At 39.4% G+C, this 27,836-nt stretch overlaps 1 protein-coding gene across 3 annotated transcripts in view; it reads right to left on the reverse strand.

Annotated features, from left to right (window-relative positions):
- The window catches only part of rxfp1 (relaxin family peptide receptor 1), a 124,287-nt gene that overhangs the window by 8,490 nt on the left and 87,961 nt on the right, over nt 1–27,836 (reverse strand). For all 3 annotated transcript variants that reach the window (XM_057850229.1, XM_057850228.1, XM_057850230.1), the window contains exons 7-15: nt 22,946–23,017; nt 22,779–22,850; nt 22,630–22,698; nt 15,966–16,037; nt 15,635–15,706; nt 14,383–14,454; nt 13,882–13,953; nt 10,086–10,157; nt 5,543–5,772 (exon numbers count right to left, since the gene is read on the reverse strand). In XM_057850229.1, coding sequence (XP_057706212.1) covers nt 5,543–5,772; nt 10,086–10,157; nt 13,882–13,953; nt 14,383–14,454; nt 15,635–15,706; nt 15,966–16,037; nt 22,630–22,698; nt 22,779–22,850; nt 22,946–23,017 — 803 coding nt within the window. The remainder of the gene's footprint in view (nt 1–5,542; nt 5,773–10,085; nt 10,158–13,881; nt 13,954–14,382; nt 14,455–15,634; nt 15,707–15,965; nt 16,038–22,629; nt 22,699–22,778; nt 22,851–22,945; nt 23,018–27,836) is intronic.

Consider the following 27,836-nt stretch of genomic DNA (forward strand, 5'->3'; position numbering starts at 1 on the left):
GATCGATATTGACATTCTGTAAAATTATGGCGGTAAAAACAGACAAGGCTGAAAAAGCAGTTTCTGCTCTTGCACCTCTCTTTAAAATAAATTGCTGTATTTTAAGCTAAAAGAACTGTTGTGTTTGATAGAACAATATGTCTTTATGATGCCATAGCCGATTCATGGCGCAATGAGCCCCAGAACTATTTTTAATTTGTCCGTTTTACCCTGGAAACCCCTGTTTACGGACGTTATGCAACTGCTTTTGTTTCAACCCAGCCATAAAACGAAAGTAATTTATTATATTATTCAAAATGTCTCATTATTTGATGTCTAATATTTTGTTTAAAAAAAAAAAAAAAAAAAAAAAAACGACTTTTAAAAAATTAAAAAAAATTTTCACGCGCATATTTGAAACTTTTAAAATTATGTCACAATGAAAAACATGCTGTCTGTAAAAAAGACGGATATTTACCTCATAACTATCGTTTCATTGTATTTTTTTGTTACTGTTGCATTTTGTTCGATGATAAATAATCGATCCAAAGAAAGAAAAATAAAAACGTTTAAAAGGGTAAATATAAGGGTGTAACGGTACATGCATTGAACCGTTTCGGTACGTGGTGCTCGGTTCGGAACGGAGGCGTACCGAACGAGTTTCTGACGTAATGTAACCCTTACTTTTCGAGGCTGCGAGTCGATCGGGTTACAGTTTCTTTGTGTAGATTATATTTACTCCGTATTCTCTACTATAATAAGGACCAACACGGTAGGACAGTATAACCCAGAAACGTCAACGGCGCGACAACGTGGCCGCCACAAGAACGCAGTAAAACGCGGGCGTTAAAGTCAATCAGCCAATGCACACCAGTCGCAGTGCTGCCGCGTGTTAAGCGGCTCAGTTTATTATTTGACGCAAGATGCGACCCTCCTGCGTCAACACTATTACCGGTAGCTAGGATTGGGCAGACCGGAAGTCACTCGTGTAAAAATACGGTGGATCCGGTCATTTTCAAACTAATATGCAATCGTAACCCACTTTTTGAGTCCATCAGATCTCTTGAGTAGTAGATCGGGGCACAGTTGACTTGTTTTTGTTGATTTACTGCTGTCTTCTCTGCTATAATAATAACCAACACGGCCCCGTGTTCAATACAAAACCCTCCTACCACAACAAAACAAGTAGGAACTAATATTTACATAGGAACTAATGTTATACAACATAAAATATACAATATAAATTAATGCTACATCTCATTTGTAAAATGTAAACACATAATAAAATAAATAATAGCCCATTTAAATAAAATAAATTGAAATGAGCTAAAACACCTGTAATTAAATAATAAGAATAATACAGATCCTGCTTACACAATTAAATTTTTTTCTCCTTACTGTACCGAAAATGAACCGAACCGTGACCTCAAAACCGAGGTACGTACTGAACTGAGATTTTTGTGTACCGTTACACCCCTAGGTAAATATATGAAGATCTCGACCCCTCCTTGATATCTGCGATTTCTGCATCGCGACCCTTGTTATATTACCGTGTTTCACCCGTAAAATCCCGAAAAAAATCCAGCTGTGGCCATTCACAGCTGTGTCTTGACACGCAGTGATACATGCTACATGGAGTTTTTGGATCGAAACAAGGTAAGTACGCGATAATATCTCAAAGTCGTAGAGTCTTTAATTCTGCTCTTTCATGTTCTCACCTACAGATAGCGTTTCGCTGTTTTATTTATTAAATTATTTATTTTTAAATGCCCTCCTGTTCAAAATTTTTCTTCCCCCAGAAAACTGAGATTTTAAGCTTTCCAATGATTATCACACATGCATATCGGACAATTTTGAAAGTTGGACAAATTGGGGGTCTCACAGGGGAACTTCAAGTCAACTGAGTGTTTTCCCCCATATATGAAAGTCAATTATAGGCAATGACATTTTCGGCCACTAAGTGGGGCAGGTCCTCTCAATCTCTGCGTATATGTAGGATGGAAGTTATGTATGGATAGATGTAATTTCCTCTGGAAGAAACACATATTGGAAATGTGCTGTCAAATAACATGAAACATACTGTAAATGTCACACAGGCTTCTTCTGTTAGATGGATGTAATCAGTTTACTGGAGGCAGAGAAGATCAACTGTCAGCGCTAACATCAAATCCATTTGAAGTGAGAGGGGTGGCAGAAAGTTCATTCGCCACCACCCTTTCGTTTCAAATGGATTGGAAATCTACAAGGGATAAACTCATTTAAATTCAAAGCAAAACAATGACTCTACAGCACACAATTGGATGTCTTTCATCATCAATGTTGTCAGTAACGCGGAATCTGATATTTTCGTTCAGAAACGAGCAATCTAACGCGTTCATTTTTCCAAGCCAGTAATCCGATTAAAGTTAGTTTCCTTAGTGCCTGTGCGTTACTATTTTGTTTTTGCCTCATAATGTATGTAGAATGAAGAATACTGTAGTCACGTACGAAGAGCATCTGAACAGAAAATATTGCTCTAGAGTTTGGGAGTGACATCACATCTCACGTTTTCTCATCGGGGGAAAAAAAAACGGGTCACGTGTATCACCTTGCTGTTTGAGCGCTGTCTGCCACGGCGGTCAACGACATAGCCTCACTGCCTCGTCAGAATGCTAACAGTGAAAGGCAGGATATATACCCCAAATGGCTGCCTTTGCTCACTGGAAATAAAGCCATTACTTCACAATTCTGTCCAGTAAAGATGAGAAAAATATCTCCGTGCGTTGCAAACTTTGCGCTGGCTGGAAAAGACTGTCGGCCGCTAAAAACTCTACATCGAATTCAACAAGGAAGCACTTGGAATTACAGCACAACGCGACAAAACTTGAAACAAAGCCTACAGGTAAAGAGACAGCCAGCACTTCTACAGTTTGTAACCAGCCTTTACGTATGTACATTATAAAGAAAATAATTACAGTACATTCGAAACAAATTGCCTCATTCAAATCTTAATATCTGAACATTTAAATATGTAAACTAAAGAGCAATCACATTCGTAAATGAATGGCTTCTGGTTTCTGAAATGTAAATAAACCAATCTATTGTGATAAAACAACAAAATTACAATAACTGCAATAACCATCAAAGTGAGGTCTAACTGTAACTGTAGTCTTGAAACAAATCTGAATAAGGAAAAACATTGCAATAAAATAATGCAAACTGGTTAAACTTGAGAGTAGCTGAGACCTGTCATGACAGAACATTACTCCTCAAGTTCAGCATTCGCTTCAATGATATGTGGCGTCATCTAGCGTCGTGAATGGATATACAGTGGGGCAAATAAGTATTTAGTCAACCACTAATTGTGCAAGTTCTCCCACTTGAAAATATTAGAGAGGCCTGTAATTGTCAACATGGGTAAACCTCAACCATGAGAGACAGAATGTGGGGAAAAAAACAGAAAATCACATTGTTTGATTTTTAAAGAATTTATTTGCAAATCATGGTGGAAAATAAGTATTTGGTCAATACCAAAAGTTCATCTCAATACTTTGTTATGTACCCTTTGTTGGCAATCACGGAGGCCAAACGTTTTCTGTAACTCTTCACAAGCTTTTCACACACTGTTGCTGGTATTTTGGCCCATTCCTCCAAGCAGATCTCCTTTAGAGCAGTGATGTTTTGGGGCTGTCGTTGGGCTACACGGACTTTCAACTCCCTCCACAGATTTTCTATGGGGTTGAGATCTGGAGACTGGCTAGGCCACTCCAGGACCTTGAAATGCTTCTTACAAAGCCACTCCTTTGTTGCCCTGGCTGTGTGTTTGAGATCATTGTCATGCTGAAAGACCCAGCCACGTCTCATCTTCAATGCCCTTGCTGATGGAAGGAGATTTTCACTCAAAATCTCTTGATACATGGCCCAATTCATTCTTTCCTTTACACAGATCAGTCGTCCTGGTCCCTTTGCAGAAAAACAGCCCCAAAGCATGATGTTTCCACCCCTATGCTTCACAGTGGGTATGGTGTTCTTCGGATGCAATTCAGTATTCTTTCTCCTCCAAACACGAGAACCTGTGTTTCTACCAAAAAGTTCTATTTTGGTTTCATCTGACCATAACACATTCTCCCAGTCCTCTTCTGGATCATCCAAATGCTCTCTAGCGAACCGCAGACGTGCCTGGACATGTACTTTCTTCAGCAGGGGGACACGTCTGGCAGTGCAGGATTTGAGTCCCTGGCGGCACATTGTGTTACTGATAGTAGCCTTTGTTACTGTGGTCCCAGCTCTCTGTAGGTCATTCACTAGGTCCCCCTGTGTGGTTCTGGGATTTTTTCTCACCGTTCTTGTTATCATTTTGCGGTTGCTGCACCCAGGTTATGGAATAGTCTTCCCCCGGAAATCCGCACCACTACAAATTTGGGCCTTTTTAAATCTCGTTTAAAGACACACCTTTTTAGACTCGCCTTTCCCCAAGATTAGTTTAGCCTGGTTTTATTTCTTTAGGGTTTTTAATGTTTTCGGATTTTATCTGTTTTATTGTTTTGTTTGGTGTCTGACTAATCGTGATGCGATGGTTCGTTTTTTTTCTTTTCTTTTCTTCCTAATGTCATTTTATAACATTTTCCTGCCTTTTATTTACTATGTGCCATGTTTCTCTTTGTTGTAAAGCACTTTGGGGACCTTTCGGGTTTTGTAAAGGGCTATATAAATAAATTTGATTTGATTTGATTTGATTTTGACGCCACGGGGTGAGATCTTGCACGGAGCCCAAGATCGAGGGAGATTATCAGTGGTCTTGTATGTCTTCCATTTTCTATTAATTGCTCCCACAGTTAATTTCTTGACACCAAGCATTTTACCTATTGCAGATTCAGTCTTCCCAGCCTGGTGCAAGTCTACAATTTTGTCTCTGGTGTCCTACGACAGATCTTTGGTCTTGGCCATAGTGGAGTTTGGAGTGTGACTGACTGAGCTTGTGGACAGGTGTCGTTTATACCGATAATGAGTTAAAACAGGTGCCATTAATACAGGTAATGAGTGGAGCCTCGTTAGACCTCTTTAGAAGAAGTTAGACATCTTTGACAGCCAGAAATCTTGCTTGTTTGTGGGTGACCAAATACTTATTTTCCACTCTAATTTGGAAATAATTCTTTAAAAATCAAACAATGTGATTTTCTGTTCCCTCCCCCCCACATTCTGTCTCTCATGGTTGAGGTTTACCCATGTTGACGATTACAGGCCTCTCTGATCTTTTCAAGTAGGAGAACTTGCACAATTGGTCGTTGACTTAATACTTATTTGCCCCACTGTAATGTCTACACCACGAATATAAGACGACCCCCACTTTTTCAGTCTTATTTGAATGCAAAAAACATCGTCTTATATTCGGGCCAATACAGTATTTCACAGCATCGGCATTTCTTGGTACTCCATAATACTGATGACGTAATTTCCGTGCCCTTGCGGTACCGATACCATTTTGGTGCAACACTAATAATACTTGAGGTGTAAAGCTAAAGGGTCAAACTGATATTTGGTGAACATACTATCATTAGTCAACCTCATCTATCAAGGGACTTACAGCACAGGGAGATGATGCACATTGCGTGGAGCTTGTTCTCCGAACGGATGTACGAGCGCATACAGATGACGAAGATGTTGCCAAAGCAGGTGGTGGCCGAGACCACCCAGACAAAGACCCTCAAAACGATGTTAGCTAGCAGGTCCTCAAAGGACGAGATTCCATCTGTGTTTGGCTTGCAGCTTCGCACGTGAGGCGCGTAACCGCAGTACTGGAACTTCTTGAAGTAGCTGCCAACACACACACCAACACATGGGCACGTTATGTGCTAATTGCAAAGGAAATGTGATTAACATGATGAAATAATATGATTGGAGAAGTTAATATCCTGTGTATGCGCTAGCATTTCATTTATTTCTCTGGAAGCTGCTGATTGTAACATTGTATAAAAATAACCTCGAGTGCGCCACGCGGGTACAGGAAGATCAGTGAAGCTGGTAAAGATATACAAGTTCAGTTAATGAGATCATCTTTTATCCGGATCTGATTATTTTATTTTAAATAGACTCCATGACACGTACAGAAAGGGAATATTATGTTTGCTAATTAAATAATGCACGTGTGTCTCGTTATTTGTATGTACACTGCTAAAAAAAAAAAAATTAAAGGAACATTTCAAAAATACGTCAGATCAAAACAGGGGGAAAATTTCGAAGACAACCCAAAATAACAGTGAAAAAATGACGCGGCAGACTGGTGCATTTTGCCAAAATGTCATTGTAGCATCTCAAAATGATTCTGAGACGTTTGTGTGGCCCCCACGTTCTTGTAGAACCTCAGGGCACACTCCTAATGAGACAACGGAAGGTGTCCTGGGGAATCTCCTCCCAGATCTACATATAGACCAGGGCTTCACGAAGCTTATGAACAGTCTGAGAAGCAACCTGACAACGCCGGATGGACCTAAAAATAATGTCCCAGAGGTGTTTTATTGAGTTTAGGTCAGGTGAATGTGGATGCCAATGGTATCAATTCCTTCATCCTCCAGGAACTGCTTGTATACTCTCGCCACCAAAGGTCGGCCAATGTTGTGGACCAGGAGGACCCCAGGGAGGATTTCATCCTGATTCCTATCTAGAGGTTTTTGCGTCCTTCCAGGGATATGCCTCCCCAGACTGTCACTAACCCACCCCCAAACCGGTTTTGCTGAATGATATTGCAGGCAGTATAATGTTCTCTATGGCAGGGGTCCCCAACCTTTTTTGCACCACGGACCGGTGTAATTTGGGCCCCCCCCCCCCCCACAGACCGGTTTTATGTCAAATTTTGCACCCTTATAAAATTTTGCTCCCAAAGCTTTTGTGGCAGTGAAAAAAAAGCCCTGTTTTGTATTCAGTTGGATTCTCAATGTTATCCAACGGCGCTAAAAAACTATTTACATCATAAACATACATGTGCAACACAAAAATGGTGTAAATTAATACTTAACGACACGGCGAAGTCGTTAAGTGACAGAGCTGTGTGCAGTTGTTGTGTGCAGCTAACATGGCAAACGTAAGTTAATATTCCTTGTCAAGTTTCTGCTTTAAGTCCTGGTGCAGCTCCAAACTTGAAAAAGGGATTTGGCGTTAGCCCAGAGCAGACTGGGATTCACTCGAATGAATGAACGAACAGTTTTCCCTTTCTCTTTTTTTATTTGAGCATTGTGGAAAGCATTATCCATTAGGTGAAAACCTTAAACAATACAAAACATCAATAGTTGCATTTTACTTAAACAATTCAACAATAACATTTTTTATCTAACACAAACTACAACTAATTCAGAACAGTCAATTAACTATTATTTTAAATTACACAATGTTTTAACTCTCACTTCTAAATACTTTTATACCAAAAGACAAATTCATTAAATTACATTTTTCCAATTAACACAATTAATAACAGAGAAACCTAAAATACATCAAATGTCAATCTTAAACCAGTGTCTCAAAACCCAAATGACCCCCTAAACAAAACTACAAGTGTCCAAGCATTTCAACTAGTGAGTCACGCCATGTGCTAATGGCCGCTGCTGGCACATTGCAACTTCAAGTTTTGCTGCTTACCGACAGCCTCTCTGGTGAGTTTTTTGCTAACGTCGCCAGCTGCACAGGACTGCAAGTGTCACTAGCCAAACCAGGCTGCCATCTTCCTTCTCTGCTTTTATAGCTTTGGATTCCTCATGGGTTGATTGGCCAATCTGTTCCAGCTGTGCGCCGTTGCCATGTTGCTTGTATGCTGGTGATTGTTCAGTTCAAGCCCGGGTTGCCAGCTCACTGCTTTTTGTTGATGTTTCTCAGAGTTTGACTTGACATTCCTCTCTTTAAAGAAAGTTTGTAGTGTGTACTTTGAAATCGCTGCATAGGCGGTCATTTTTAACGTTGCGCGCATGCCAAATTTGTCAGAACACCGGCAATGTGCGGCAGAAAAATACAGCAAATATAAAATAACATTTGTTTTTAGCCCCGCCGTGCTAAGTGCAGGGAAAATACAACTCACCTGCTGAATCAGCGGGAGGCCTGAGCTTGTTTCGTTTGTTTCAGTGCTCTCCTAGTGATGTCAGGATATTCCGAAATGACTCTATTCCAGAACCTCGGTAGAGTTGCTGTCTCAAATGTACGTTTAATGTTGCCGTCATTTGCGATTTATACAAGCTGATATTCCTGTTGCACAGACATGCTGGAATCACTCGGTTTATTCACATACGGGTCACGAATCCACTCCTTTGCAGTTCGGGGGTCATTCGTGATTGGGAAGAAGCATAGATTTTGTTTTTTTTGAGGTTGTAGGCTCATCTTCTGGCTCGTGAGGTTCCCTTTTCCCCGTAAAAAATCCGTCCACAGACGTCTGTTTTTCAGTCATTCTAGTTTGGGGGCTAATTATTTCCGGGAAGAAATGTGATGGGCGACAACCTACGTCATACGTTATTATCGAGGCCAAGCGCACATAGTATACAAAACAAGATGTACCAAAAACAGTCCAATCAATCCATTTCTATGACGACCTCCCGTTCTGTTGTTGTATATCTAGAGTAGACAGGGATATTGGTATGTTAAGCGGCACAGGCCAAAGTTAATCAGCCGGAACGCAGTCGTTAATTAAATTATTTATTATTTCGGCGCGGCCCGGTCGTTGGGGACCCCTGCTCCATGGCATCTCCGGACCCTTTCACGTCTGTCGCATGTGCTCAGGTTGACCTGCCCTCATTGGTGAAGAGCACTGGGTGGTAGTGGAGTCGTTTCCAATTCTGGTGGTCTAAGGGAAATGCCAGTATTCACTACGATGCCAAGTAGTGAGTACAGGGCCCACTTTGGGACGTCGGGCCCTCAGGCCACCCTCATGAAGCCTGTTTCTGAATTGATAGGTCAGAAACATTCACATAGCCTGTTGGAGTTCATTTTGTAGGGCTCTGACGGTGCTCATACTGTTTGTCCTTGCACAAAGGAGCAGATACCGATCCTGCTGAGGGTTTAAGGACCTTCTATGACCTCTCACACTCTCCTAGAGTAACTACCTGTTTCCCGGAAACTCCTCCAGGCCGCCAGGTTGCTCTTCAGACTGTCAGGTAACTCAGTGATGCCCTGGTCCTGATCTAAGAGGAGATCCATCCGTTATCTCATTAGGAGCATGCCCCGACGTTGCAAAAGCACATAGGGGCCACACAAACTACTCAGAATCATTTTGAGAATCATTTCCATCCCTCTATAGGGTGATCTACTACCAAAACTGCAAGGAAAGCTCAGCTTTCCCCAAAATGTCAAAAAATAAGTGATCAAATATATACTATTGCGTGTACGTCATTGATGAAATATGCGCTAAATCGCGCTCAACTTTTGTTCAGAATTGTTCCACATCGGACTTTGAGCTTCTCTGTGGGTCTATGGGCAGTGGGTGGTGCTTAGCTAGCCCATATGCTGGCTTCTCTGCATGATGATTGGATGATCTGTCTGAGGCTGAATCCCTTTTTTATTGACAGCGAAATGAGCAAATCAGTGACCTTGTCGTATTAACATCCACGGGAGGCATTTTTCAATTTTTTTATTCCGTTGTTCTGAGTTGAGACTTTCATAATCATCCAAGGAAACCTTGCTTTGTTAAAAATGACTAGTGATTAATTTTTTTTTTTTTTAATAGCTGCTTGTGTTTGGAGACTTGACTTCTCGCACTCTTATTTTCTTTCCCTACCGAGCAGTGCGTGCTACTAAGCCCCTTCACCGTCACAAAGCACTCACAGGCGGACACACTTTGTGCTTCCCCTCATTGAAAGACGAGGATCTAACTCTGATATATATGTATGTGATGGGGACAGCCCTAGTTTAACAATTTACAAAAAATAGTAAAAAGGCATTTTTCACTCATATACAGGCTATATTATTGTGAAAAATGAATATTTCATTTGACAGTATATCCTACAGCAAAGATTGATCACCCCTGATACGACAACAAGTTTTCCTAATGTCCTACACTCTGTAGAAAGGTTGAACATGCCGTACATGATATGAGGCAAATTTTAGTTCAGCGTGAACAATGATTACAAATATTGCAGTGGCAGGGTCATACTTACATGTGGGTCAGGTGTTTAAGAGGCTCAAACATCCGACTTTGGATGTCGGTTATTTCGATGCCCTCGATGCTCCTGGAGAACAGACGGTCATGCAAAGAATGATATAATATGAAAAGACATACAACAGGACAACAACTAGAAAATCCACTAGGAACCAAAACTTAAATAAAATTAACCACAAGAAAAATAAATAAAATAAAATGTGAAATAAAATTGTCTGCTATCTTAAAATACATGAAATTAAAATTTGAAAATTATTTACACAAAATGACAAATATACAAAGCTACCAATTCAGCAAGTAATTTATATCCTATAAAATGAATTCAAAATGCTGTACAATAAAAATTAAAAAAGATGAAAATGAATGGAATTAACTTTGAAATAAAAGTTTATAAAAATGATGTTGAGGTAATTATCGAGGTTTGATTGATTAAATATTTGCTTGATTGATTGATTGAATATTTGCTTGTGCTCATATATACCATAAATAATACATATTGCCATATTTTTCTTACTAATATAACCAGTAAATGATTATTGCTTGCTATACCAGGTTGTACTATAATGCTTAAGTGTTACAAGGGGTAAAAGAGGGTCGGGGTGACAACTGCCTTGCTTCATGGCCGCATCATTGCTTAACTAGACCTTCCGAGGCATCTTCAGCACCTGGCGTCTGGACTTTCGTCTAGACCTTCGAGGACAATTTTCCATCCGAGGACATCTTCCATGGCCGCAGCGTTACATAACTGAAGTGTCTGGGTCATTTTGACTGTTTACATGATTGTTTTGACTGTTTACATGATTGTTTACATGAGCCCTTGCTTACACAATTGTATTTACTTAGTTCCACCTACATGCACACACATATCCAATCGAAAACCACATGGGTGTCTCCAGCTTGCTCTCCCCTCCCTCAGGGCGACATCCAATTTTTAGGACAAACCCCTAAATAAAATACCAAGGAGGAGTTTTTTCTTTAGATCAATTTTGGTGACTGGCACGAGTCACTCTTTTTGCTCTCCTTGGCCAAGAAAACTGAGTGTCTTCTCTCCCTATTTTTGGGTAATTTTACAATGTCTACCTAAGGATCTATTTTTGAACTTGACAAATGATCCATGTGTAAAATAATTAATATATTGGAGGGAAACTAAGGATATCCCGTTCACATATTTTTACACTCGAGTCAAAGTCACCTGATTTTGAGAATCAGCCGATACCGAGTCCCAATGCGATACAGAAAAAAGTGTTGTTCAAAAAAAAAAAAAAAAAAAAAAAAAAAAAAAGTTTGAAACATGCTACTGTCCTACCAACTGCTTTCATAATGTAAATTGTTTTTAAACAACAATAATGTAGAAAAATGCTTGTCTTTATTAAATGCTTCATTGAGTGAGTCCACTCAAATCCGCTCACGCTGCTGGGAAGCCGCTCACTTACATACACACAATGAGTTGCCACAGCACACTACCGCTAGTGTTTAACAAGCAAAACAATGATTGCCTTTGAAGGTAGCACTCCAAAGCATCTCTAGCAAGATCAAAACTTCAATGCCTGTCAATCATCGTTAAATTTAACAAGCAACTACAGTGCACTGCCTGACCAACAAAAGCAGCAGGAGGCAAAGTGAGAGGCTGTACGAGCAGGAAACAGAAAAACTAGGGCTGTCAAAATTATCGCGTTAACGAGCGGTAATTAATTTTTAAAATTGATCACGTTAAAATATTTGACGCAATTAACGCACATGTCTCGCTCAGACAGATTTAAATGACAGTAGAGTGAAATGCCCACTTGTTAATTGTGTTTTTCAGAGTTTTGCCGCCCTCTGCTGGCGCTTGGGTGCGACTGATTTTGTAGGCTTCAGCACCCATGAGCATTGTGTAAGTAATTATTGACATCAACAATGGCGGACTACTAGTTTATTTTTTGATTGAAAATTTTACAAATTTGATTAAAACAAAAACATTAAGAGGGGTTTTAATATAAAATTTCTATAACTTGTACTAACATTTATCTTTTAAGAACTACAAGTCTTTCTATCCATGGATCGCTTTAACAGAATATTAATAATGTTAATGCCATCTTGTTGATTTATTGTTATAATAAACAAATACAGTCCTTATGTACCGTATGTTCCAACAATTTATTTTACAGAATATATAAATATAATTTACAGAAAAATATGGCATATCTTATAGATGGTTTGAATTGCGATTAATTGCGATTAATTAATTTTTAAGCTGTAATTAACTCGATTAAAAATTTTAATTGTTTGACAGCCCTAAGAAAAACATAAATATATTTTTTAAATTAAAAACCCAATACTTTTCACCGGATTCCGATCCTCTGAAAAATGGCGCGATCGGCCTAAATTCCGATCACGTGATCGGATCAGGAGATCCCTGGGCGCAACACAAGTTTTGTCGCTGTTTTTAACAAATTTTGTGTGCAGAATGCTCCAGTTTCCCCCCCCCAAATTGTTGCCCAATGTTATCATTACCACCAGGGTGCCACTGACACAATAGTAGTATCGATATCGTTACTTATATGGCACTCTAAAATGATGTCGTCGTTACTGTAAAATACAAAGAAATAATGGGTTACACTATATTTGAACTCAGTGTCAAAAAACTGTCATCATTATTACACAGCACTCGTCATGAATATGAATGAGGACTTTTGACAGATGTCATTAAGTGTCATTTAATAAATTATGCCACTTATGATGCAATATTGAGGTTTTTTTCAAATGTCTTTGGGTTGGGATTAGAGTTTCGGAACTGTGGTAGGGTGAGGACACTTAATGACATCTGTCATAAGGATGCATTAAGTTTCATGACTGTGTCATGTCATAATCATGACGATCTTATGACAGTCTTATGACACCGAGTTCAAATACAGTGTTATCAAATAATGTACTGATGCTGTGTAATATGTATTCTTAGAGATTTATTGGTTGCCCTACCCAAGATGGACGGCAGCAAAGTACGCTGCTGTAAAAATCGTGCAGCATCCAATCATCTCTGGGCTGTGAATTTCAATGAGTTTATCAATATTAGCCCTCCAATCCATTTGAGGTGGGTGGGTGGCAGTGAATAAATGTTTGTTAATTCCCTGTAAACCTTCTCACTTCAAATGGATTGGACGTCTAGCGCCGCAATGGCAACCAATGAGCAGGGCCGGCCCAAGCCATTTGGGGGCCCTAAGCAAAATAATGCCAAGGGGCCCATATTTTTGGCATTTTGTCGCAGCGTACTATGAAACCAATGCATGCAATCCAACCCATACGTCCATATTTTGTATATTAATCATATTTTGTTGCACTGCATACTTCAAACTTCTCACCCCAAACGACATGTAATGACAAGAAAATGGATGTTTGCATGGATAAACGGCAATGCGCGCCACATTATTCACGATGCTCTATTAACAATGTATAAAATGAGGCTGCCAGATTGGGGGCCACCTAGTGGTCAGGGGCCCTAAGCAGCTGCATAGTCTGTGTATAGGCTGGGCCGGCCTTGCCAATGAATTAAGAAATGTCTGACCAAGCCTTATAAAATTACTTATCATTTAAGTGAACATGCAGAAAGTTAGTATTATAAGCAAAGTGCAGTATTTATATTTTGTCTATTTTTGCAAGTGTTAGATATCAGTACAGTATCGGCCGAGACCACATAGCATATTGTGGGCATAAAAATGGTATCGGCACAAAACTAATTACTACTACCCCCACCGCTACTAACATTAAATAAATATAAAATAATAGTTAAAAAAGTAGTGAAAGCACAAAATACTCACAATGACTTCAGTTTATGCAATTTGTCAAAGTGGTCTACATGCAGCTCCACGATGGGATTGTATGAGATGTTTCTACAAAATGGAAAAAAAAAAAGCTGTCACCAGATGTAGCAAATGAAGCTGTTTTCTCTGTTTATTACTTCTATTGAGCCTAAAATGACTTTGTCATACAAAATTTTGAGGAAAGAGTCAAAATGAGCCTAAGATTGACGCATCAAACCCAATGACGAGCCTTTTTATTGCATCGCTTTAATGAAACATTTTTTAGGGTCTACTAGTATACTCACCCACCAAATTTCAGGTAGCTCAGGGAAACGTGGGAAGATTGCATTAGACGTTTATTTATAGCTCATTAGGACACAAATATACCGATCCAACCCACTTGAGATCAAATTGCGGTGACATAAGTGATATATGCTGCGTATGTGTGCTGGATAAAGTGCTTGATAATCATGCTAAATAAAATATTTAATATTATTATCACATAAAAAAAGATCTCACAGTTGAAGCAAATCCCCCAGAAGGACAAACAGATTAGGTGGAATCTTCTTCAGTCTGTTGCTGGAAAGATCCCTGTGTTGAGAACAAATCCATGTTTAAAAAAAAAAAAAAAAAATTGCATATGTAATGCACATGTTATGTATTTCTAAATGATCAGTGTTGGGAATAACGCCGTTATAAAAAAGCTAACAAATAATTTTTTCCGCCATTACAACGCCGTTACCGTTACTGACAGTCAAAAGCAGTGCATTACTTACTCTGAATAAATTGGTGAAACTACCAGCCGTAGCGAGTCTACTCTGCTCTGTTTATTTGTCATCCAAGACTTGGGGTGCGTTCAAGTTCGGGAATAGAGCACGTACTTCTTATGACTCCAGGCTGTTTGTCCCTGCTCATTCAATTAGACAATGCTTTCCAAAGCTTGCTAACATTTCTGTTTTGCTACACCTGAATGCTAGCCTCGTTCCCATTCCCCACTGTCAGCCAACAAGAATGCTGCTTCCATCTTGAGGACGGCAGACGCTTTGAGGGTGACGGGAGGAGTAGGGGGACGAGGCTAGCTGAATGCACCACCTGGATAGATGCGATGGAAGTGATTGTGATTGGCTGAGGGTTAGAGTCATGTGTCTTGGTAAGCCAATCAGAGCCGGTGTTTTAACACACAAACCGGAACAGCGCGTGCGGCAAACACACACACGCAAAACAGATGCAGAGGGATATGATGGCAGAGCATTCGGAGGAAAACTTGTCCTTCACCAGGTGGAGATATAAACACTATTTCAAGTCAAAATACTTGAGGTACAGTAGGCTATGTCTACTTGACCAGTTGTCTCAGGTTGTGAGAGTGACATTTAATTGATTAAACTCACTTTATATTGTTTACTGCTGATTGTTTTTTTATTATATTGTTTACTGTTTATTTTTGTTGCACTTCAAGTGTAGGATAAATCTGTTGCTGGTGAGGTGCAATAAATATTACAAGGTTCTATAACACAGCTACCTGTCTGTTCTTCTCTATTCAACTGACTCGAATACTGCTCAGAAAAATTCAAATTCTTTGACATACAACAACTTCTTTTTAAAGTAACAGAAATAATTAATTTCCCTGGTAACTAGTTACTTTTACTATTGAGTGATTCAGTTACTAACTCAGTTACTTTTGGAAGAAGTAGTGAGTAACTATAACTAATTACTTTTTTAAAGTAACGTACCCAACACTGTAAATAATCATTATTGGACATAAATTACTCACAATTCTCCGAGCTTTCGGAGGACTGAAAAAGCTTGCTCATGTATGTGGCTGATCCTGTTGCGTTGCAAAACCCTGGGAAAAATACATCAATCGTCAAACAAAATTAGATTTGAAAACACTACAATGATATATTGTGAATTTAAACTGTGCCGATAAAACAAGTGTGCATTGAATTTGGCCACTAATAAACACACTTCAACATTACAGTGGTGTATACAGTGCAATAATATACATTTACATGAATATTTCTGTAGACTAAACATCTTTAAATATGTTGTAATATTCAGGTGGAGTATCAAAACGTACTAACGATGAAGCCCGGATTACGTACAAGACTGTCAGCATACTGCATGAGTAGAACGATACATTCTCCAAGGTCTCGATCAGATTACCTTCCAAGTCCCTGAAAGAATATGGAGGTAGATTTGTGTCTTTAATACTCAATTAAAAAAGGTGTTTCAAAAAAATAAATAAATAAATTTGAGACTCAAAAAAAAAAGCTTTTGAAAACTTTTTTTTTTCTGAAAAAACTTTTTTGATTGAAGTAGCGTATTTTTCGGACTATAAGTCGCAGTTTTTTTTTCATAGTTTGGCTGGGAGTGCGACTTATACTCAGGAACGACTTATGTGTGAAATTATTAACACATTATGATATCATTCCACATGTTATTTTGGTGTTTTGGAGTGACACTGATGGTTTGGTAAACTTGTTAGCATGTTCTTTATGCTATAGTTATCTGAATAACTTAATAGCTATGGCCACGTTCCCGTTCTGCCTTTGGCAATGTGTGTTCAATTGTATTATTGACTTTTTTATATTGAAATGCATGCTTTTAGTTTGTGGCGCTTTCACGCCCACGTTGGGGCGCACTTGCACTTGTTTACGTGAAGAAGAGTGCTCACACGCCAGAATAAGACTGACAGCTACCTAGCTCTGAGTGAGTGGGCGAGTTAGCGAGAGAGAAACACGGCTGCGAACCTACGTTCATTGTTTATGCTTGTAAATCATCTCTACAGAGGCAACGCCTGCGTGTATCATGTTTTCTGTTGCTGTTGTGTGTTTTCCACCCGCGATCGGACACTTAGAGCCAGTTGTGTGGTTGTTTGAACGATGCGCTAATGCTAGCGAACGCATGCTAACCGTTCGTGTCATGTCATTGCTGTATAAGCACCTAATTATCATTTATTTACGTCGATGCGAACCTGTTTGGTATCGAGGACGAAATTGATTCAGCAAATTATACGGACGTCCAGCATCGTCATTTGGGAGTTTAGCCCGCTGAATAGCCAGGACCGAGCTGTAGCGTCCTGGTGAGGACAGTATAATCGCATTTCGTTGTTCATGCACTGTACACTATACACTTATTCAGCATGTTGTTCTCTATCGTATTTTTATATTAAATTGCCTTTGAAGATGACATGTCTGTTCTATGTGTTGGATTTTATCAAGTATATTTCCCCCAAAAATGCGACTTATACTCCAGTGCGACTTGTATATGTTTTTTTTTTCTCTTCATTGAGCATTTTATGGCTGATGCGACTTATACTCAGGTGCGACTTGTAGTCCGAAAAATACGGTAATGTTGTTTTGAGTTTGGGCCACATTTTGGGTTGGACCATGAAGTCTATGGTACGACATTTATGCCTTCATAATTCTATCAAAAAAAAATATATATATATTTTCAAGAGAAAAATCACTTCAATAAAAAAAAAAAAAATAATAATAATAATCATTGAAAAGTATTTGAATGCAAGAATTTGCATTTGAGCAGTCAAATTTTCATTGAAAATGTTTTTTTTTTTTAATTATTATAATAATTTCTTTTTTTATGCCTGTCCTGTTCAGCTGATTGACATGCAAAATGGAAATCTGAGTTTCCGATTGGTCTGAACCTTTTTAATGTATCACATGGGAATATGACATATTGCCACTGTGGGGTTATTGGGGGACAGAAGAAAAGATTGAAGGAGAGAGTCAGAGGAAGCACAAACAACAAGAAATACCTTGTATGCCAAGACTAACTATGAATATGTTGGTGCTATCCTTAGCTAGTTGTATTTCCGGATGACACCATATGGGGGGGCCTGATGACCAAGGAGAAAGAGGAGTGGGGGCGACAGTCATAAAACAAGTGATTGGGAGGGGTGGAGTATACACAAATCAGCCCTGTGAGGTGTAGGACCCACTATTTGTGTGAATCCCTTGTGAGTGTGAGTATGTTGGCATCCTATTCTATGCTGCCTGAGCGCTAGTCCTGACACCGAAACTATTTGAGTGTGTCTAATTGCACCTAATCATGTTTGAATCCCATCAGACATGTGATAGTCATTGAAGGAACCGCCGAACTGCCAGCCATAAAATATGCCATATTTTTCTGTAAATTATTGTTGGAATGGAAAGACACACAAGACAGACATAAACATTCAACATACTGTACATAAGTACTGTATTTGTTTAGTATAACAATAAATCCACAAGATGGCATTAACATTATTAACATTCTTTCTGTTAAAGGGATCCACGGATAGAAAGACTTGAGTTCCTAAAAAATAAATTTGAGTACAAGTTATAGTAATTTTATATTAAAACCCCTCAATGTTTTCGTTTTGATAAAAATTTCAATCCAAAAATAAACTAATAGCTCGCCATTGTTGACGTCGCCGAGCGGTGACGTCACATCGGGCTCCCTGCCGCTCTTCCACAGTGTCTTTAACCCTTTAACACCGAACGTGTCGGATGCGACACGTTTTCGCATATCATCTTTGAAGCCTCGTAACGCTGTAATTACGTCACCCACGTGCCCCTGGTTGCTCTCATTTGAAAGTATGGAAGTTGATGTCCACACCAGTTTTTATTTGAAGTCAATCGACCAATTAAAACGGGGGATAATGTCATTTGAGTTTGATAGTTTTATTGCACTCATAAATATGCATTAAAACGCTGCATGGACCATGTGTCTATCTCCATATTCCCATCATTTCTTGTCCTTTTTTCAAAACCGAAACCAGCACAAAAGACAACATATCCCAAGAGCTGTTGTGATGTCAAGAAGGACGAGCCTAATGTGAACATTTTTAATAAATTAACGAGCGAGGCGCCAACTAAGGAAAAGGAGACACGCAAGGAAAGCAACGGCCAGTTGGATTGAGCGAGCGACTTTGAAACGTGCAGAATGAATTGAAAACTAAATTTAGCGCAAGCTAATGCATTATTTCATTAACTCAAGGAATAGGATGAGCTCTATTTGTCATTGTTTTCCTCGGATTAGTCGGCGTCTCGGCAAGTAGAAGTGACAGTAGCGCGCAAACGACGGAAGAGTAGGCTGTGTGAAGTTGTATGTGACACAGCTCAGTGACCTGTTCAAAAACAAACTTTATTGAGTGCGCAAAAAAAAAAAAAAAAAACTTTATTGGGTCGCATGCCTGAAAAAATTGAATTGAACTGAACTACTTGTCAATACTTTTGAAAATACAATGTTCAATGTTATATATATTTTTTTCTTCACTATGAATCTTTTCAATTTTTAGATAGATGTGTGTTCGAGAAGCTCGATTGCATGTACATATATACCTTTGATAAGGTGATGGGTACAATACCTAACGGCACAAAGAGCTATCCTCCAAACCCTTTTTGTGTTAGAAAATATATATAATTTTTTTCTCACTATTTTGCACTGTATATAACCTGTTTTGACCATAGTATGAGTAAAGGCTAAAAACGCCTATGACCATATCTGCTGTTTGTGTTTAATTGTCAAACATAAAACTATTCAATCTTATTTTTTTCTATTCAATGTTTATCCCAACAAGTTAAATAAATATTATCAAGCTTCAAAACGGTTGGTCGAGCCTGTTTGGTTGTCAGTGGGACATCAACATTACAAATTTTGAAAAAAGATTTTAGGATTTTTTTTTTGTCTTTTTGGGTCCAAAATGTGGATTTAAATTGGTCAGTGAAGAAAACAACAGTTTGGACATGAAGTTCAAGGTGTCCTGAAAAAAGGGACCCAACTTGGCTATTATGAACAATTTTTTCTTTGAAATATAAAGGCAAAATCAAAGGCATGCAAATCCAGCCAAAGTAGGCTTAGGTGTTAAAGGGTTAACTTAACTACGTAAAGTAGTGATTTAAATACACCACAAGGTGTCAATGGCAAGTTTTAAATTAATTCGAGATCTAGCCAAGGCAAAAACTGAGTAAGTTTTATGTGTATTTTGCATAGCTATTTTGATTGGGAATGCCAGTTCTCTTTGCATTGAGCGTTTTTCTTTTGGTGAACATTATTTTTTTTTTTTGAGGGATAGGAATATTATTTTTGTTGTGCTTTCACTAAATGATACTGTAGCGCCTTATCTGTTCCGCCCAAATGCATGATGGGAAGTTGGACAATCATGACTGTCAGTGGTGGGTGCAAGTGGTATACAGTATGTTCTGCTTTGTGTTGAATTAAGCCTGTGGAGAAAAAGATCGTCTCCTGTGAGAGATAGGAATATTATTTTTGTTGTGCTTTCACTAAATGATACTGTAGCGCCTTAACTGTTCTGCCCAAATGCATGATGGGAAGTTGGACAATCATGACTGTCAGTGGTGGCCGCAAATGATATACAGTATGTTCTGCAGTGTGCTCAAATAAGCATGTTAAGAAAAATATTGTCTCCTGTCATTCTTCCCCACGTCGTTCGCCACAATACTCATAATTGTAGTGAAAGAGTTTACAAAGCTTAAGACAATAAGGGCGTGGTCCAATGAACGCCTGTGTCCACTCGCATTTCTCTGCCTTTTCGCACTCAATGTGCTAAAACGGCGTCATTGTAAACTGTTTGAGGCAACGCATGAACGGGTCATTCCGTGCATGCGTTAATTGCGTCAAATATTTTAACGTGATTAATCCAAAAAATTAATTACCGCACATTAACGCGATAAATTTGACGACAGCACTAGTCTTAACCCTTTGTACTGACTCCATTTTCAGAGGTTTAAAGAAGGCTCACTGAAAACAAGGTGACAATTTATTCATGTCGACAGAGATAAAAACGGCAGGGCGAAACAGAAACACTGAGGCGGGGAGGCAAGCTCGTTCCAAGGTCACCATATCAGAAGTCAACAAAGGTTTCTGAGGAAAAATGACAACGCTAAATATTCAGTCTTTTGAAGGCTCTCGCGGGGCGGGCCGTGGGCAGGAAGAAGGGTGTGTTTGGGATTATTGTCTGTTTGTGGATTGGACAGGAGGATTCGGGAGTTAATGTTGTCCGGGCAACGTGGGTTGTGGCTTTTTGCCACCTCATCGTCAAAGGGGATCTTGGAGTCTTGTCAGTCGTGTTATCAGCTGGATATCGGGCACTCTACGGTGCTCAGAGCGTTCCGGGATTTGTTCTGGACTATTCGGGAGAACTGATTGCGAGAGTTGATGCGTGAATCTTGCTCATGACACACATGTTGGGGTTCCGTGATAAGAAGGCGTGTATCTTTTATGCCCTATATTCTGCTTATTTTCCTTAAACTATGTTATAAGTGCTATTTATTTTATATTAGGTGTGTTAGAGTAATACAAACAGTTAAGACGGTGGCTACGAGAAAAGGTACTATCACCTTCATCATGCAGACAAGTGGAAATGCCGCGCGGGAGCCACCCAGGGGCCACGGCTCCTACCCAGCCGGGGGAGCAGCTATCTAATAGTGTTGGAAGTTGGGAGCATCTAAGCCCCCCTCTTAGGGCCAGCCCAAGCCATTTGGGGGCCCTAAGCAAAATAATGCGAAAGGGGCTCATATTTTTGGCCCACCATTTCGTCACAGTGTACTGTGAAACTCATACATGCAATCCAAGCCATACGTCCATATTTGGTATATTAATCAGATTTTGTTGCACTGCATACTTGAAACTTCAAACCCAAATGATTGTCAGTACTTACAGTAGATAGCGCCAAACCTTTTTCTAAAAGAGGAAAGAAAGTGGTTACGGAAAAACTTATTTTTTTAGGCTTGTAATCAAGTATCAAAACTCACAAAAGTCAAATAAAGCAAACTGTAGTAAACAAAATACAATATAAACGATTGCCAGATTGGGGGCCCCCTAGTGGTCAGGGGCCCTAAGCAGCTGCATAGTCTGCGTATAGGCTGGCCGGCCCTGCCCCCTCTAATTTGTTTCTCTGCAGGTTGGAGAGGTTAATTCTGTTTTTCTTGTTCTTAACCCTTTAATGCCTGCAATATGAAGCAATTGTCAGAGAATCACAAAGTTTGAAAAATAAGGACCTAATGAAACCTTTTTTTCAAATTTGTAAAAAAGAAAAAAAAATAATATGTGTAATAAGCGCTCGAATATATATAACCCTTGCTAAATCCTGTTTTTTTTCATTCTCATGGAACCTGCAGATGCATGACTTGACTTGCATCCATTATTTATTTATTTTTTTTGAGGAAAGATGTATCAAACCTCATACATTTGGCCAGAAGGGGTTGAAGTAGAATTTTGTGACGGCTGAGTCTAGGTCTTGAAAAAAAAAAAATTAAAAAAACAAAATGTTTTCTTTGATTGAAGCAATTTTGTGTCTAAATCATTCAATCCAAGGTTGCTTCAATCAAAAAAAAAAAAAAAAAAAAAAAAAAAAAAAATCAAAGTCTCAAATTTACTTTTGCATTCAAATACTTTTTATTTTTTGATTGAAGTGTTTTTTTTCTGGTTGAAAATATGTACTATTTTGATTAAAGCAACTATTTCTTTTTTTAATGAAGCACATTTTTTGACTGAATAATAAAGACACAAATCTACCTCCATTAAAGCAACTATTTCTTTTTTTTAATGAAGCACATTTTTTGATTGAATAATAAAGACACAAATCTACCTCCATAAAAGAACATCATCAATATTTGTCATACATTGTAAATGCACTGGATACATAAGTACACACTATAAACTACATCTTGTCGTTGTGTTCCGGCTCAGCAGACAATCCATTTTCCACTCAATTTGCAACAAGTGAGGACATCCTCTACTTACAGCCAGTTGAGTCTTGCCATCTCGCGACAGATGTCATCCAGCTTTGTCAGAGTGTTGTTCAACAAAGCCCTGTCAATCAAAGTTGGGACACACACAGACCATGTCATAAAAAGGACACTGTCAAGAGCAGTACAAAAGAAAATACTCACAGCAAGACCAAGGAGTTGAGCCCTGAAAAGGCTTTAGAAGAAATGTGATGGATGTTGTTGTTCTCCAAGATTCTACAACATAGGCATAAAATTGATCTGTATGATTATGTTTTTGTGTCTTCTGGTAAAAAATGTGAGAATTTGGGTCAGCATTAAATAAGGCATACAACCACTCCAGCTTGTGCAGGTCACTGAACACCCCAGGCATCAGCACGGAAATTCTGTTGTAGTTCAGATATCTACACACAAAAAAAACAACAAAACAAAACAAAAAAAAAAGCTTAAAATAAGTATTTAATTGCGTTTCGAATAGACGACTCCAAATCCAAATTGTTGAAAATAGAATGAATAAATATCTCGTTTTTAGAGTGAGAGGGGACTAGAGATTGCTCCTTGTCTTTCAGTTGTCCAGCAGTAGTTTCAAGTCATGTCAATTGAAAAATGTCCTGAGTGTGTCACTAAGTCCTGTGTGCGTCTCTTAGAACTGAGTACACGAACCCTCTTGTACTGTTTATCCTTTATTCTTGATGTTTTTGAGATGTTAACAGTTAGCATCAAGCGCTAAGCTATTTAGCGAATTGACTAACGTGTATTTCCATGTCCATTTGTGCGTTGTTTGCTGGTGTACAGAAGTTGATCCATATGCAGAATGTGTAAAATCATGATTAAGTACAGAGGTAACACTAAAAACATGCGAAATAGTACAGAAACCTATGAAAACAAAGTATATCGCTTAAAAGAAGTCTTATTTCTAAAGACACTTTGTTTCTAAAATTCATTCCACCTGTGTAAATTTTTTTGTATTGCTGAGAGAAATAAGTACTGCCTTTGAAACAGCTTATGTTTTTGCACCTTCTTGTGAAAAAGAGCATCTCAAGGTCAGCTGTGTGTTGTATAGGCATGTTGAGAAATAAGTACTCCGTTTAAAATGGTTAATGTTTTTGCACTTTCTTGTTAAAAAAAAAAAAAAAAAAAAAAAGCAGTTTAAGGCAGCTTTTTGTTGTGTGGGCATATTTCCATCATTCCTGTTGAATCATTAGAATAATGAATATAAATATAAATATAAATATAATGCATATAAATTTGTTTGGCTACTTTATTCATTAGTAATGTACGATGCATCGATAACCGTGATTTTCGTGATCATCGTCAATACCGTGATCATTGTTTAATAATCGAATTGTAGCACCGTGAATCAAATTCGAAACAAATCGTGGGGTGCCTAAGATGGCACACCCCTAAATGCTAATGTGGGTAGCTCGTTGCATCCCAAACATAACTTTTTTTTTTAATGTACATAGTTAATTAAGATTATGTTGTGTGAGCAACATATGAAGTTATGCAGCACCCGTCTCTCTCTAAGCAGCTTCTTGCTCACATTTGTCTACAGTTTAATAATAATAATAATACCTCAAACTTATATAGCGCTTTTTTGGACACTCAAAGACGCTTTACATAACATAACACAAAGACAGAATTAAGAATTAAGAGGTGGGAAAAGCTAGTTTGAACAGGTGGGTTTTTAGGAGTGATTTGAAGTTTTGTAATGAGTCCGAGTTCCTGATGGGTTTTGGGAGTGAGTTCCAGAGTGAGGGAGCAGCAGCGGCGAAGGCTCGGTCCCCCAAGGTTCGGAGCTTAGTTCGAGTGATGGGTGTGAGGAGATTAGAGTCGGCAGAACGTAGGCGGCGGGAGGGACAGTGCTGTTGTAGGAGGTCAGTGAGGTAGGAAGGGGCCAGGTTATGGAGGGACTTGTAGGTGAGGAGGAGGAGTTTGTATTGAATCCGGTATGAGATTGGAAGCCAGTGAAGCTGTTGGAGGATGGGGGTGATGTGCTCTCTGGAGCGGGTGTGGGTGAGGAGGCGGGCGGCAGAGTTCTGGACGTATTGCAGCTTTTGGAGATGAGAAGATGGAAGACCATAGAGGAGGCTATTGCAGTAGTCGAGTCTGGATGTGATGAAGGCGTGAATGAGTATTTCAGCTGTGGCTTGGGAGAGGGAGGGACGGATGCGGGCGATGTTGCGGAGATGAAAGAAGGAGACTTTAGTGAGGTGGCTGATGTGTGATTGGTATGACAGTGTTGAGTCCATTATGATGCCAAGATTGCGTACGGAGGTGGAGGGGGTGACAGGGTGACCATCAATGAGGAGAGTGAGGTTCTGTACAGAGGGGAGGAGAGCTTTGGGTCCGGTGATGAGAAGTTCTGTTTTGTTACTGTTGAGTTTGAGAAAGTTATTGTCCATCCAGGTTTTTATGTCGGACAGGCAGTTTGAGATGTGAGAGAGAATGACAGGGGTGATGGATTTAGATGAAATGTAAAGTTGAGTGTCATCTGCATAACAGTGGAAATTGAGTCCATGGTGGCGAATGATTTGACCGAGGGGAAGCATATAGATTATGAAGAGGAGGGGGCCGAGGACCGAACCTTGGGGGACACCGTGGGTGACTGGAGAGGTGTGGGATTTATGGTTATTGATGGAGACGAAGTGGTGACGATCGGAGAGATAGGAGGTGAACCAGAGGAGTGCAGTGCCAGATATCCCTATTGACTGAAGACGGTGGAGGAGGATGTTGTGATCAATGGTGTCAAATGCGGCGGAAAGGTCGAGGAGGAGGAGGATGGAGATGGAACCAGAGTCAGCGGCAAGGAGAAGATCATTGGTTACTTTGATGAGAGCTGTTTCAGTACTGTGGTGTTCGCGGAATCCAGATTGAAATGTTTCAAACATATGGGAGGAGTGGAGATGGTGCTGAAGTTGGGTTATGACGGATCGTTCCAGAATTTTTGAGAGAAGTGGGAGATTGGAAATGGGTCTGAAATTGTCCAGGTTGTCGGGGTTAAGGCCAGGTTTTTTCAGGAGGGGTGTGATGGTGGCGAGTTTGAGTGGGGAGGGGACTGAGCCAGTGGTGAGAGAGGTGTTTATGATGTTAATGATAAGAGGAATGAGAGTGGGAATACAGGTTTTAAGAAGAGAGGATGGTATGGGGTCGAGAATGCAGCTGGAGAAATTCATGGTTGAGATGAGTTTGAAGATGTCAGAGGGAGCAAGAGGAGAAAAGGAGGGAAAGCTGTGAGATGTTAGAGGTGGACTGTTAAGATCTGAGGAAGGAGAACTGAAGGAAGTGGATGCAAGTGAACTGTGTATAGTTTGGATTTTTGCGTGAAAAGATGACAGAAAGTTATTGCATTTGTCTGTTGTGAATGTGGCAGTGATATTGTCCTTGGGTTTGGTGAGTTTTGCGAAAGCGGAGAATAAGGTATGGGGGTTGGAAGACTTAGAGTGAATAATTTGAGAATAGAAATTGGAACGGGCTGTTTTGAGTGCAGAGTTGTAAATATTGACAATGTGTTTGTAGGCTTGGGCATGAACTGTGAGACCGGTTTTTATGTAGAGGCGTTCAAGTTTTCTGCGTTGCTTCTTAAAAATGTGGAGATCCGGGGTATACCAAGGGGCAGAGGTGGAGAAGGAGACTGTAGCTGTTTTGAGAGGGGCTAATCGGTTGAGGCAGGAGGAGGGTGCGTGGTTGTAGAAGTTGACTAGATCCAAAGCAGTAGAGTCTGAGGGGAGGGAAGAGCTGGTAATGGCATCAGACAAGGCGGAGGAGAAAGAATTGGGAGGGAGTGATTTCAGATTCCGGAAGGTGATTGTTCGTGCGTGGTTGTTAGTGGGGGTAGGGATACAAATGTCCAGGGTTATGGCCAGATGATCAGAAATTGTGAGGTCAGTCAATGACAGGTTATGGATGGTGAGGGAGGGTGTGGAGCAAACCAGGTCCAGAATGTGGCCATGCTTATGAGTGGGTGAAGTGATATGTTGGGTGAGATTGAGGCAGTTTAAGATGTCCAAAAAGTCAGACGAAAATTTGTCTGTGGGGGAGTCGACGTAATACATTTAATACATTTCTCACAGTTTAATTAATGTTAACAGTAGAAAACACAAACAGAAGGACATTTCTAAGCAGCTTCCTACTCGAGTTTTGCAGGTTAGCAAGTTCAGACACTTTAATGTTATACTAATTCGGATGCAGGTCGGATTTTCAGTAGCAAAATTTGTGGTGTCTTTCGCACCTCCACAACATTGGCGTCTTTTTAAATTACTTACAGTGGCTGCTGCTGGCCGAAAAAACAACAACTTCTAATTAGGGTTGTTCTGATCATGTTTTTTTGCTCCCGATCCGATCGTTTTAGTTTGAGTATCTGCCGATCCCGATATTTCCCGATCCGATTGCTTTTCTTTGCTCCCGATTCAATTCCGATAATTTTTCCCGATCATATACATTTTGGCAATGCATTAAGAAAAAATACTGTATTTGTTTATTATGACAATAAATCCTCAAGATCGCATTTACATTATTAACATTCTTTCTGTGAGAGGGATCCACGGATAGAAAGACTTGTGATTCTTAAAGGATAATGTGACTTTGTATATTGTGACTAAATATTGCCATCTAGTGGATTTTTATGAGCTTTCAGTAAATGATACTGCAGCCATTTAACTTTTGCCCAAATGCATGATGGGAAGTGCAACCATGACTGTGCGTAATGGTGCCACTTGATATATGTTCTCAGCGTTGGGATATAAAATAGGGTGTTAAGAAAATGATCAACTACTACCTTTCTTCCCCACATTGCTTCCCACGATATTTCTAATCGTTGAGAGAGGGATTGTAAGGCTTTAGCCAATTAAAAAAAAGGCTTCAAAGGCTGCCAAAATTCTCTCTACTCATTTTATGCTGCCTTTTAGCTCTATGAATACATAATACGGTGCCATTATAGATTGAAGGCGACAATGCATGAGTGAGTAGTGCAGCGCATGCGTTAATTGCGTTAAATATTTTAATGTTATTACCGCCGTTGACGCGATAAATTTGACAGCCCTACTTTAAGCCAAAACTAAAGACTCTGGATGAGTGTAAGACATCTTGTCTGTAACGTTAAGTACAATTAGAAAATGATTTAAAAAAAAAAAAAAAAAAATATATATATATATATATATATATATATATATATATGTATATTAAAAAAGGCATGTCCGATATTTTTTTGCCGATTCCGATACT

This window comes from Corythoichthys intestinalis, chromosome 11 (assembly GCF_030265065.1).
Source record: "Corythoichthys intestinalis isolate RoL2023-P3 chromosome 11, ASM3026506v1, whole genome shotgun sequence".
Taxonomy (NCBI): Eukaryota; Metazoa; Chordata; class Actinopteri; order Syngnathiformes; family Syngnathidae; genus Corythoichthys; species Corythoichthys intestinalis.